General features: G+C 48.0%; 1 protein-coding gene across 4 annotated transcripts in view; it reads left to right on the top strand.

Moving 5' to 3' along the window:
• MAPKBP1 (mitogen-activated protein kinase binding protein 1) overlaps positions 1 to 12,131 on the top strand; it is a 921,590-nt gene that overhangs the window by 506,630 nt on the left and 402,829 nt on the right. For all 4 annotated transcript variants that reach the window (XM_086937231.1, XM_086937232.1, XM_086937229.1 and 1 more), the window contains one exon: positions 4,647 to 4,829. In XM_086937231.1, coding sequence (XP_086793357.1) covers positions 4,647 to 4,829 — 183 coding nt within the window. The remainder of the gene's footprint in view (positions 1 to 4,646; positions 4,830 to 12,131) is intronic.

The following is a 12,131-nucleotide window of genomic DNA, read 5'->3' as shown; positions in this document are numbered from 1 at the left end:
CCCTCAGGCAATTGGTCGCGTGGGGCATACTGGTCTGTAAAGTACGTGGCGAAGCTTGCCGCCAATTCGTTTGGGTCGGTTAGAACGTCTCCGTTGTCGTTCGTGAGACCCGGTAGTACGAGGGGCTGGAAGTTGTGCTGGCACAATCTATGGAGCATGGAACACGACTTGTCCCCCCATTGATACACCCTACTTCTGGTGGCGAGCCACGCCTGTTTGGCCTCATCTAGCAATAGGGACGCGTACGATTGCTGTGCCTGCAGGAGCAGCCGCAGATCCACCCCATCACCACCAGTACTGTGTTCTTGTTCGAGGGTCGCTACTCGGGCAGCTGCCTCCGCAGTATGTTCCCGTCGCTGCCGACGGGCCGCCGAGCACCATGCAATATCGACTCCCCGTATGGTAGGTTTCATAGCCTCCCACACCACACCTACGTCGGCACCCTCCACCAGGTTCTCCCGCCAATAATGGTCTATGGTTTCTCGTAAGTGCTTAGTGTACGCCGGTTTCAGGAGATGCCACGAGGACATCCTCCATCTAAACGTCTGCCGTTTCTGAAGGAGATCTATTTTAACCGAAACTGGGGAGTGGTCGGACAGGCCCCTCGGCAAGATGTCTGCACCCTTCACCCTACACAAGTATTCTCCAGGTAGAAACATATAATCCAACCGCGAGAACGAGCCATGTACTGCTGAGACATACGTATAGTCTCGGGTTACAGGGTGCATATGTCGCCAAGCATCCACCCAGCCTAGCCCCTCACTCATGGCATGCAATCTGGTGGGCGGAAGGGAGGGGGGGGTGGGGTCGGTCACCTCCTGACGTCTCCGGCGATCCACACTCACGTCCATCACGTCATTCCAATCACCCCCAATCACTGCCAGTGATCCAGAGACATCTTCCCACACCGCAAACAGCCGCTCTGCCAGGGCCCACTGCAGGGGAGGGGGGGCGTATATACTTCCAAACACCACAGGCTCCGTACCCACCATGCCCTTAACAAACGGGTAGCGACCCTGAGGATCCACCCACTGCTTCTCGTGCACATACGCCACCCTGCGGTGTATCAATATGGCCACACCCCTGGATCCTCTGGAGAACCCCGCGTGGAAAACCTGCTGATATCCAAATCTCTGTAGGCCCAGTGCCTTCGTGCCCATCATGTGAGTTTCTTGAAGCAGTAATACATCTGCCGCTTCCCTTTTCCCCCATCGCAACACCGCCCCCTGTTTAATCTTGTCTAACAATCCCCTGACATTCCACGTAACCACCCGCATAAAGTCCACAGGGAGTCGATCGGTCGATTCAGCCATAATCAATCGGAGTCCACCATAAAAGTCCCCTAGGCCCGCACCACCCGCCACACACCACACAAAGCATCATCTTGGTACACACATGCAGTACACTAACTACCCCATGAAAAACTATCAACCCCCTCGTCCCGTGATCTGCAACAGTTCCCATCCCCAACTCAGCAGTCGCCTCCCCGACCGCCCGTATCCCGCCTCCCCCCACCCTATACCTCAATGAACCATGAAGTACCTGTCGCGGCATGGGTAGTCTCGAGCCCAAAACCGAGGGCCCGGGCCCACCCATACCAATGGATCCCAACATCCCAAACAGAAAAACCGTAAACACACCCCCCTCCCCTCGATGTCCCACTCAAAACTAGGAGAGTGGTAGCCCTTATATCGTAGTCCCCAAGTCCCAAACCCCACCAAAAACTCTCCCCCAATTAGGAGATCAAAACAGTACTATCTCAGAGCTGCAGAGTGGTCAGTAATTCACAGGTCTCAAGCGACTCAGCGCACCCAGCCCGGAGTCACAGCATTACTAGCAAAAAATTGGAGTCGAGGCTCCGGAGACTTCAGTGATCTGTTCCCGACTGCTCCGAGTCTTCTGTTCTACCAGTGCCCTGTGAGCCATCCACCGAGGCCGCACGCCTGCGAGATTTAGAGCGTTTGGACCGCCCACTCTTAGTCGTTTGGTCTCTCTGCGCCCGCGGTGAACCCTCAGGGGTGCCTGGATGAAGTCCAGGCTGAGGATTCGGTCTGACCCGTACTGTTTCATCCGTCCACTTGAAAAGGTCTTCCGGGGTATCGAAAAACAGTGTCCGTGACTGGAATATCACCCTCAGGCGCGCCGGGTACAACAGGGAGTATTGTAGCTTAAGACCTCTCAGCTTAGCCTTAGCCGCCACGAAAGAATGGCGCTGTTGCTGCACGAGTCTAGTATAATCAGGGAAAATCATGATCTTTTGATTTTCAAACAGGAGGGTTTCCTTGGTCCTGGCTTCCCTCAGTATAGCGTCCCTGTCGTGGTAGTTTAACAGCCTAGCGATCACTGCCCTAGGCCGCTCGCCCTCAGGCGGCCTTTGCGTCAGGGCGCGGTGTGCTCTTTCGATAATAAAACAGGCAGATAGCGACCCCGGGGGCATCCATGACTCCAGCCACTGTGTGAGAAAGTGCTCCATATTGCCCTTGGCACAGCTCTCCGGAAATCCAAGAAAACGGAGGTTGTTACGCCGTGCCCGCCCTTCAGCATCCTCCACCCGGAGCGCTGTGGTTCGCTGCGCGTCCTCCACCGCCGCCATTCTCCTCTTAAGGGCACTTACATCCTCCTCCATCACTGACACCCTGGACTCGGCTTCCGTGATTCGTGCCACTGCGTTTCTAAGATCCTGGCGCAACAGGGTTACGTCTGCGCCAACTGCCCCTATCTTTGCGTCCAGCATGTCTCGTGACTGGGTTATAGCCGCCATGAGGGCTGCATTGTCCGGCCCTCCTCCTGATGGACCACCCCCCGACGATCCAGGGCCCCCACCGGGGCCAGTAAATTTGTCGATGGTCACCTGCTTGGTGGATCCACCACCTCCCCTGGTCATGATTGTCCGGGTGGATGAGGGCCACTAGGGTCGCTGGACCACAGTCGGGGAGACCCGAAAGAAGTCTCTTCGGTAAGGACTAGTGGCAGTCGAGAAATAGGGGGCAGGCGTCAGCCACTTCCCCCAGGAACAGCCCCCCCAGCCGCCGCCGACCAGGGCCCCCCGTGGCCCACGTTGCCCCTCAGGAGGCGCGAGGACTCCCAGCGTCCTGCACTGCTGCGCCGTTAATGTCACTGAATAGCGGGCCCGGGGGGTGGGGGGGGTGGGGGGGCCGGGGAGGGCCACTACTCACAGTTGCTGCTCGCCGGGCCACCGGTCGCCCTACGTCCGTCTGCCTCCGACCAGGGTCTCCAGGGGATGCCAGTCACTCCTCCAGGCCGCCGACCCCGGCCCGACACGAGGCCGCGAAAATCGAGGTCCCGGCTGCGCCAGGCCACCAGGCCGCCTCCGCTGCCACTGTCCACTCGTGGCGCCTGTGCCTCTCTCCGGCCCAGCCTGGCCCCAGGTGAAGGATCGTCAGTAGTGTCACGGCCTCTGGGACAGCCAACACCGCGGCCGCTCCCGGGCCAAGCAGCGCACTCTGCCGCTTCGCTAAAATCGAGGCCCCGGCTGCTCCGCGACCACCAGGCCGCACCTCGCCCCTCTCTGCTCGGTTCTGTCCGGGGGCACGAGATCACCTCCGAGCCCACCGGATGGTTCCCGGCGCCTTCAGGAACATCAGCCGTGGGCCGGTGGTGGGTTTGTGGGTTTGGGGACAGGATAACTCGTCGGATAATCGGCGGGCCGGCGGGAGCTCTAGCAAGCTGCGACCGCCATCTCTGCTTGCGTAGCCACGCCTCCTTTTCCAGACATTTTTCATAGTTCTTTTACTAAGATCTGACAATCCTCCAGCTTTGACCTGATATCCCTAGGTCTTAAACAATTCTGGAAAAAAATTGATCAAAATAATTTGAATGGTAAAGGAAAGACTAACTACCAGTATGCTGTCTTAATAAATATATCTTGTTAAAACGGTCCAGTTTCATTCAACAGACCTATCGTTGGGCAATTCTTACCTGATGGTTTGAATAGATGTATAAGCATGATGCCCTTTATATTCAAGTCAGAAGTCAATAAAGTCTTCTTTAAAAGATTTGTCCTTATTCTTAAACATTTTTGAAAATCTAGATTGGTGATGCTTTCTCCTTTATTTCAATAACACTTGGAGAAGAGTTGGCAATGGATTTGGAAAGAGGCAAATTGTAATAGTGTTAATACGGGTGGCTGATCCAGAATATACAGACATTCTGCCCAAGTGCCCCCCCCCCCCCCCCCCCCCCTCCCCCCCGAAAATTGTCTGCACCTGTTTCCTCTGTCATGCTCTGATATTGTTATGGAATCCTGCATGTCGTATTGTTCCAGACTAGATTGGTGTTCAGGAAGGGTGCCAGCAGTGGTCCACTCGGAGAAAAGCAGTTGTGATGTCAGTCACTGGATGCACTGTAGACATCTGATGACTGGTATAACATTGTCTAATGTAATTTTGATGTGCCATAATTCCAATCTTTTGTTGTCATCAGTATCCGTAACCTTGATCATCTGATCCTGTGGTAAATGCTTGGCTGGATGGGTACCAGTAAGAAACAGTCTTAAAAAATAGTTCTAACAGGAGGTGGCTAACAAAATATGCAAATCTACAGCATTATCTGCACACTACATTACCAGTTCAGAGACCTTTGCAACTCCTGACCATTCTTTTTCTCTGTGATTTCTTCTCTTTCAGTTGAATGCTACAGTGCCCCTGCTTGGACGTTCAGGCTTGTTAGGGGAGTTGCGAAACAATTTTTTTACTGATGTGGCATGTGGAAGGGGCAAGAAGTCTGAGAGCACTTTTTCCATCACCTCTTCGGGGCTCCTATGTGAATTCAATGACAAGAGACTGCTGGATAAATTTGTTGAGTTGAGGGTGAGTTTTGTCTCTGAACGCTATGGTAGAGCAATAACAACAAATATCTGTTTTAGGAGTGTTCTATATGCTTTTGGTAGTTGATTAGTTTTGGTATTGGCAGCAATCCGCATTCAAGTCTCATATTTGTGTTTACATTTTTTTTATTTTTTTTTTTACAAAGTTATGTTTTTATATTTACCAACAAAAAGAATTGCAGAAATACATTGGTTATCGGACTACATTACATTTGCGATTGTGTGTTAGTTTGTAGCATAATTAACTCATTAAGTGCAATGGGTCTCGTCTAGCATGTTTAAAGTCCTTTTAGCATCTTTTATGCTTGTACCTTCTAGCACCAGATGTCTCCTAGGTGTTCACCTAGGTGTTCAACTTCTCCATTCCCCTACCGATTTTTTTTCTAGTGTTTGGAGATTTTGGTTCTAGTCAGGAACTGGGGTGCCCTTTTAAACAAATAAATGTAGTTCCCCAAGTCTTGGGAGTGAAACACTGGTATTGTAATTTCAAAAGGGTGGTGGAAGAGGGGGCACATACATTTTTTCTGGTAGGTTAATGGTATGTTTAAGTTTTTCCTTTGGTGGTTTACGTGTCATACCACTAATTCTGATTAATACCTTTTCCTTTAAAAACAAAGATTTACATTTAATCAGATTGCAATTTACGCCCAATAATGTTTACGTCAAGGCTATGTTGCTTGTCTTTGTAAGTTGTAGCATGCGTTAAGCAGGTTGAGTTAAGGAACTTGTGAAAAACGTTTTATTTTTAAAATGTTTTTATTTACAACTGCCGATTTTTATTAGAACTATTTTGCTTAGATTCCTTTACTTCACACTACAATTAGGAGCAGATTGTTTAAATGCAGACTGCGTGGCAAAGTGCACCAATCTTTTTTTGGTGTAAGAAATGCTCTTCTGCGTAAGTGAAGGTAACTATTAGCGAAAGGCCACCTTTTTTTCTTTTTCGCTTTTTAAAAAAAAATTAAGTTGGATTAAAAAACTATTCCTTTAGGCACTACTTTGAGGCTCCACTTTGAGCATCTAGTTGCATGATATGTATTTTATACATACTTCCACATAGATTGCATCTGTACATGCTTTTAAATCCGCAATGTGTAAAGGTGTGCACTATGACTTTTTCCCCCGAGTCCTGTATCTTTAAACTGAACAAACTTTTGACAATGGCATTTATGGCTTCAATGATCCTGTAGATTCTTTCATCTTTTAGGTACAAGAGTCTTGAAATTGTTGGGTGCTGGATAAAAATTTACTATGTATGAGGAAGCTGTGTCTTTCACCAGGTGAAATAATTTCAAGTTCTATAACGTAATTAATGAAAAGAAAAAGATTGCTTGGAAACCTGCTATCTCCTTTGTGAATGTCCTGCACAAACTCGGCCAAAAACTGGATCCATTCCACAACCCTGCTAAGAGCCTATATATTTGGCAAATGCTAAGCTTTAAAGAAAAAATAGCATTGTTCGTAGGTGTGTTCAGATCGGTAGCAATTGGTGGGGGGATGTGGTTGGAAAGAGACGCCATAGTCTGTTGAGCTCTGGCTGAACTTCACATGGTAAAAACTGTTGATCTCTAAAAGGAAAAACAGTTTTGTGATAAATCACTGGCTCACCCTTACCAGTAATGTTCTCCTGATAAATAAATACATGTGGTATATGTGCAGCCGCTAACAAAAATACAGTTAAAACAAATTATTTAAAAGGTACAAACTAGTTAGGACAATTTAAAAGTTAAGGGCCACAAAAATTAGGTACATCTCTGATGTAACGATTAAAAGGTTTATCAAAATCAAATGGGTATAATTGATATATTCTGCTTTAGATGGCATAATCAGAATTCCTTTACCACAACTACTATTGTGGAGAAGCAGTGCATTCATTTTTTTAGCTTTGAAAGTAATCCGTAACCACCTGCCACTCCTAGGAGGAAACAGATCTGTACAATAGAGTACTTAAAAAACAATATTGTAAGTTCTGTTCACTTGCAGCAGCACTACTCCGCTTTGGAAGAAAATGTTTCATGATTGGAAGTATTTCTTGATAAACGTTTTCTAACCTCCGGGATTGAATCTTTAGATCCACGCAGTTTTTAATTGCAAGTGACTTTACACCAATCTAATTTAAGTTCGTATTGCCAGTCTGCTTCTGGACGTCGAGATATCTCTGCAGCAGCAACAGCATGATCTGCCCACAGGGTCATCTGCACCATAGTCACAAAACAAAGGTTAAGTGGGGCAAGCGGGAGAAATATCCAATTGTGACTAACCGTTTCTTCTGCCCCAGGAACTTCTGCATCCCCAGGCAATAGGAGGGAAGTCCCCCAGGAGCAAGCAGGGTTCCGCAGTCGTATCATGAACCTGCTGTAGCTTCATGGGATCTTGGTCCCTGTGTAGCTTAAGTGTTGAGGAGGTTAATGCTACTAGTCTTGGAAACCGTGCTAGACCGCAGAAGTTCAAGTGAAGCGTTATAGACCTCTAATGCTCAGTCAGTAAATAGTTGAAGCAGTAGCCAGGTATACTGTCCTATGTTCTCTTCGAAGCAGTTTGAGCCTCTTTGGAGTGGGTTAAGCAGGGCATCTTAAAGGGTAAACCCTGTTAATCAAGGATGACCTGTTTGTTAACAGGGCTAATTCCTAAGCTTCCGCATCCACATTTTGCTTCAGTATTTTAAAGTTTCTGTTGCAGGATTATGTTTTCAAATAACTATGCAACCGTTCTCGGTACCACAACCATCATTATAGTAACTTTGTTCCTATAAATTGCACACTCGCTGCCCTTCTCGCCCACCTCCCCCCGCCCCCTCCAGCCTACTACAATCGTAGAAATTCTGTACCCCAGTCTCCATGTGCTCTCGCCTCACTGTTGGGCCTGGCTTTAGAGTTGTCTTCTTATTGAATCCTACCTTTTTTGTGTAATTTCTCAACATAAAGGCTGACGTTTCTTGCAAGACTCTAATCACATGGCATACCTAGCTGATCTTCCTCTCCATGCTACCCTTTGTGTCTCCCTTTTATTCTGAAACATGTTGGTTCAGGCTGTGCGAAGGTGCAAATTTACTTGTCCCAGTATTGGAACTTTCCATATCCACCTCTTTTTGTAAAAGAGACCACAAACTTGCAACAACCAATCAGATTAGCCTCACCCCCTAGAGCCCTCCTGACAGACCCTCAGATTTTCTACCGCACGTTGTGCTAAGGGAGTCTCCACTGAGCTCTGCTCAGTTTTCTCTTCAACTTTGGTTTTCTACATCTAATCTCTCTTCAGGATGTCTGAGAAGAAATCTTTATTCAAGGCCTGTGCTACCTGTTCAAAGAAAATACTTTATATTGAAGATAAACATAAGGACTGCATTTATTGCTTAAACCCGGATCACAAGACCACTGATTGTAAAATCTGCAGGACCTTTTCTATCAAGACTCTAAGAGACCCGGAAGGAAGACTTCTGACTTGGTTACAGAAGATGAAGTCATGGAAAGAGGTAATTTCTAGAGACAGTGAAGATTCCTCCTCCGCAACATCTTTGAGAAAGTCTACAAAAAGGGGTAGGTCTTCCCCCTTTTACGTTCACTGAATCCCCTGCTAAGGCCTCTCAAAAGTCCTCTGATAGGTCTAAAAGGCTTAGTCCCAAAAAATCTCCTCACCAAGGTGCAAAGAAGAGGGAGGGACTTGTTCCTGAGATTTTATCTGCTAAGAAGGCAAGCCAAGGCCCTTCTACTACCTCTTCACCATCTGAAAAGTAGAACATTTTCAAAAAACCTTCAAGTGCACCTCAGGAAACAAAAGGGGAGAAGAAAATCCGTCCGTCGACGACTTCCTCAGGTACGTCGACGACGAGATCCAGGATTCATCCAGTTTCAATTTCAGCTCCGTCGACGGGCCCGTCGTCGAGAGCTTCGCCGATGACATCATTGACGATACATCTTGCCTCTGTGTCGTCGACTATACTGATAACTTCGGTGATGACGCAGACGCAGACTGTCCATGACGACTGCGACAATGATTCTGCCGTCGAGCTTGTTGACTGTACCGTCGACGATCAGCCCACCGTCGACGACGTTACTTTCTCCTGCGACGACTATTCCTTCGTCGACACCGTCGACCATACAAAAGTTCAACATTTTTATTAAGAGAAGACAAATAACACCGGAAATGACATCAACCCGTAGGGTGACACCGTTAACTCCAGCACTTCTTCCGGAGGAGGAATGTTCTGGCGAGGATGAAAGTCCGTATGGGGATGCTTATAATCTGTCTCCGCTCCAGGTGAAGTACCAAGGCTCGGATGATTATTACTTGGGTCCACATCATCCAGAACAATAATTCACTCCTCGTGATAGACTTCAGGATCCATCTCAACAAGGTATGGTGGCCATGCCGTCTTCACTGATAAATGACCTGCAACTGATGTTGTTGGACTACAAGAGGAGATTTCCATCTTAAGCCTCTGAATCCATACAACCTCCTCCGCCGCCTCCTACTTCTGCGGCATCAATATCTTAAAGGCCTGAGGGGGAGCCTTTGGCAGAACAGCAAGATATTATTACCGTGCCTGATGATGATGATGATTCATCAGACGAGGACCAGAATGTGGAATATATCCCAAATCCCGACAGAGAATGGGACGAATATATCATCCCAGATCCGGCTTCACCATCTCCTGACCCGGTAGATTTGCCTCCAGGGGACATAGGGGGTTTCCATAATCTTACGAAAAGAGTGTTCAAAAGATTTTGCCTTCCTGTTCCAGTGGTTCAATCAGACTGTTTCCTCTATGATTTTAAGGAGCCTTATAAAAAAATCTATCCGTTCCATCCCGATCGTAGAGCACGTTTGGAGTGGGGGTAAGAAGGTGATGTAAATGTAATTTGCACTTGTGATGCAGTCTCCAGCTACTGTTATCCCGGTTCTACTGCGTCTGGAGAAAAAGTACGGGCTCTGGAGGATAGTCCTGCCTGTTTGATTAGACAGCCGAAGCCGGACTCTGTTATTTCTCAGGCGGCTCAAAGAAAATCAAAGAACCCATCAGCACCCTTGGCCACAGTGCCGGACAAGGAGGGCAGACGCTTGGACAATGTGGGCAAGAGGTTTTCCTCTATGTCCAGCCTCCTCGTTAGAGCCTCTAACGCACTAGCAATTTTGGGACGATATGATCGCCAAATGTGGTGCGATCTCTCTCCTTTTATATATCAACTTCCGGAGAGTTCCAAGGCTGATGCAAGAAAGATCCTAGAGGAGGGTGAATGATCTTCATCAGAAATTATAGATTGTGCAATGGATATTGCTACAACTGCCTTTCGTGCCTTAGCAGGTTCAGCTGTCCTATGGCGTCCAGGTTGGCTACGATCTACCTGGTTTTGCCCTGAAGTGCAGAATAAAATTCTAGATCTGCCTTTTGATAGTGATATGCTTTTTGGCAAGCATGTAGACGACGCCTTGCAGGACATTAAGAAAGATACAGAGACGGCAAGGTCTTTGGGCACGCTACAATATCGCACGGTGCCTTTACGGGGTGCAAGAGGAAAAGGCTTCTCTACATATAGGGAAGGTTATCAACAACGCTACTCCTCCTATTCACAACCTTCGCACTCTTTCATGCCAAAACCAATCGGCGTCTGTCTCTCGTCAGTCTTCAAGAGATAAACAAGGACGGCAGGGGAGAGATACCTCTACACAAATAGTGGCTTCCCGGCTCTGCCTACTGGTCCTTCACCCCTTGTGACAACAGTGGGGGGCAGGCTAACACATTTTCACAAGTGCTGGAAGATCATAACAGATCGGTGGGTGCTAAATATCATCCAATTTGGCCATACACTAGAATTTCAAAACTTCCCTCCTCCCAGAGCCCCTCGCGCCACAGAATCAAAATATCTGCATCTTCTCCATCTCGAAGCTCGTCAACTGCTCTCCAAGGAAGCGATAGCCAGTACCGCTCTCTCAAAGAGGAAAAGGGTTCTATTCCAGGTTTTTCCTGATTCGCAAGACTGACAAAGTGGCGCCTATCTTAGATCTGAGAGAGCTCAACCCCTATCTCATAAAACTCTTGTTCCGGATGGTCTCTCTTCAAGATATCTTGCGTCTTCTAAATCCAGGAGATTACATGGCGACTCTAGATCTCCAGGACGCATATTTCCACGTTCTGATCCACCCAGCTCACAGAAAATGTTTGCGCTACCCAGTAGCCTAGCCAAGAGCCACTTTCAATTCAAAGTACTGCCGTTCGGGCTCAGATCCGCTCCGCGGATATTCACAAAGGTATTGGCCCCGGTGGCAGCATTCCTCAGGAAACAATCTCTAGAAGTTTTTCCATACTAGACGATTAGTTGATAAAAGATCCATCTTCTCAAGCAATGGCAAATGCAGTCAAAGTTGCGTTCAGCTTTTCAATTATCTAGGTCTGTATCTCGACAAAGACAAATCAGTCTTTCTTCCATCCAGGACGGTCAAGTTTCTGGGTTCCATTCTGGATACAAGAAGCTGCAAAGCTTTCCCATCAGAGAAAACACAGAAAAACCTAATCTTCTTTCCCAACCAATTACAAAAGAGACGGTCCCTGGCAGTTAGTCTATACAATTCGCTCCTAGGGTCGATCTCATCTTGCATACCTTTAGTTCCGCATTGCAGACTGCGTATGCGCCCCTTGCAAGAACAACTAGACATGCATTGGCGCCTGGGGGAAGGTTCTTTCGAGGACAAGATAAAGGTCACTCCTCTCATGAGGAAGGCAGCGGTTTGGTGGGCCATCAAAGAAAATATCTCAAGAGGTCTCTTTCAGGATGGCTCCATCCCCTCTGATTCTAACCACAGATGCCTCAATGGAAGGCTGGGGCCCTGTCTTACAGGATCTCCAGGTGAGCAGTCACTGGAACCCTGAAGAGCGTCTTCTCCATATCAATCTCTTGGAACTCAGGGCGATTAATTTGGCCTTGCAAGCTTTCCTGCCGAGGATTCGGAGCTCCACTGTTCTGGTCCGTACGGACAACACGACGGCCATGCATTATATAAACAAGCCGGGAGGTACGAGGTCTCCTCTACTCTCAAACGAGGCCCAAGAAATATGGGAATGGGCTATTCTCCAGAACGTCATCCTTTCAGCAGAGCATCTACCAGGCACCCTCAACACACAGCAGACCCCTTGAACAGTCTGAAATCGGCCTTTCACGAGTGGGAAGTGGATCAAGAAACTCTGGAGTTTTCGCACATTGGGGCACTCCAACCATAGACCTGTTTGCTACTCCAGAAAACAGGAAATGCTGATTCTATGCAAGCAGGGATCGCCATCGAGGGTCACTGG

This window comes from Lissotriton vulgaris, chromosome 9 (assembly GCF_964263255.1).
Source record: "Lissotriton vulgaris chromosome 9, aLisVul1.2, whole genome shotgun sequence".
Taxonomy (NCBI): domain Eukaryota; kingdom Metazoa; phylum Chordata; class Amphibia; order Caudata; family Salamandridae; genus Lissotriton; species Lissotriton vulgaris.
The sequence above is the reverse complement of the archived record's forward strand: the minus strand, read 5'-3'. Positions and strand labels throughout refer to the sequence as shown.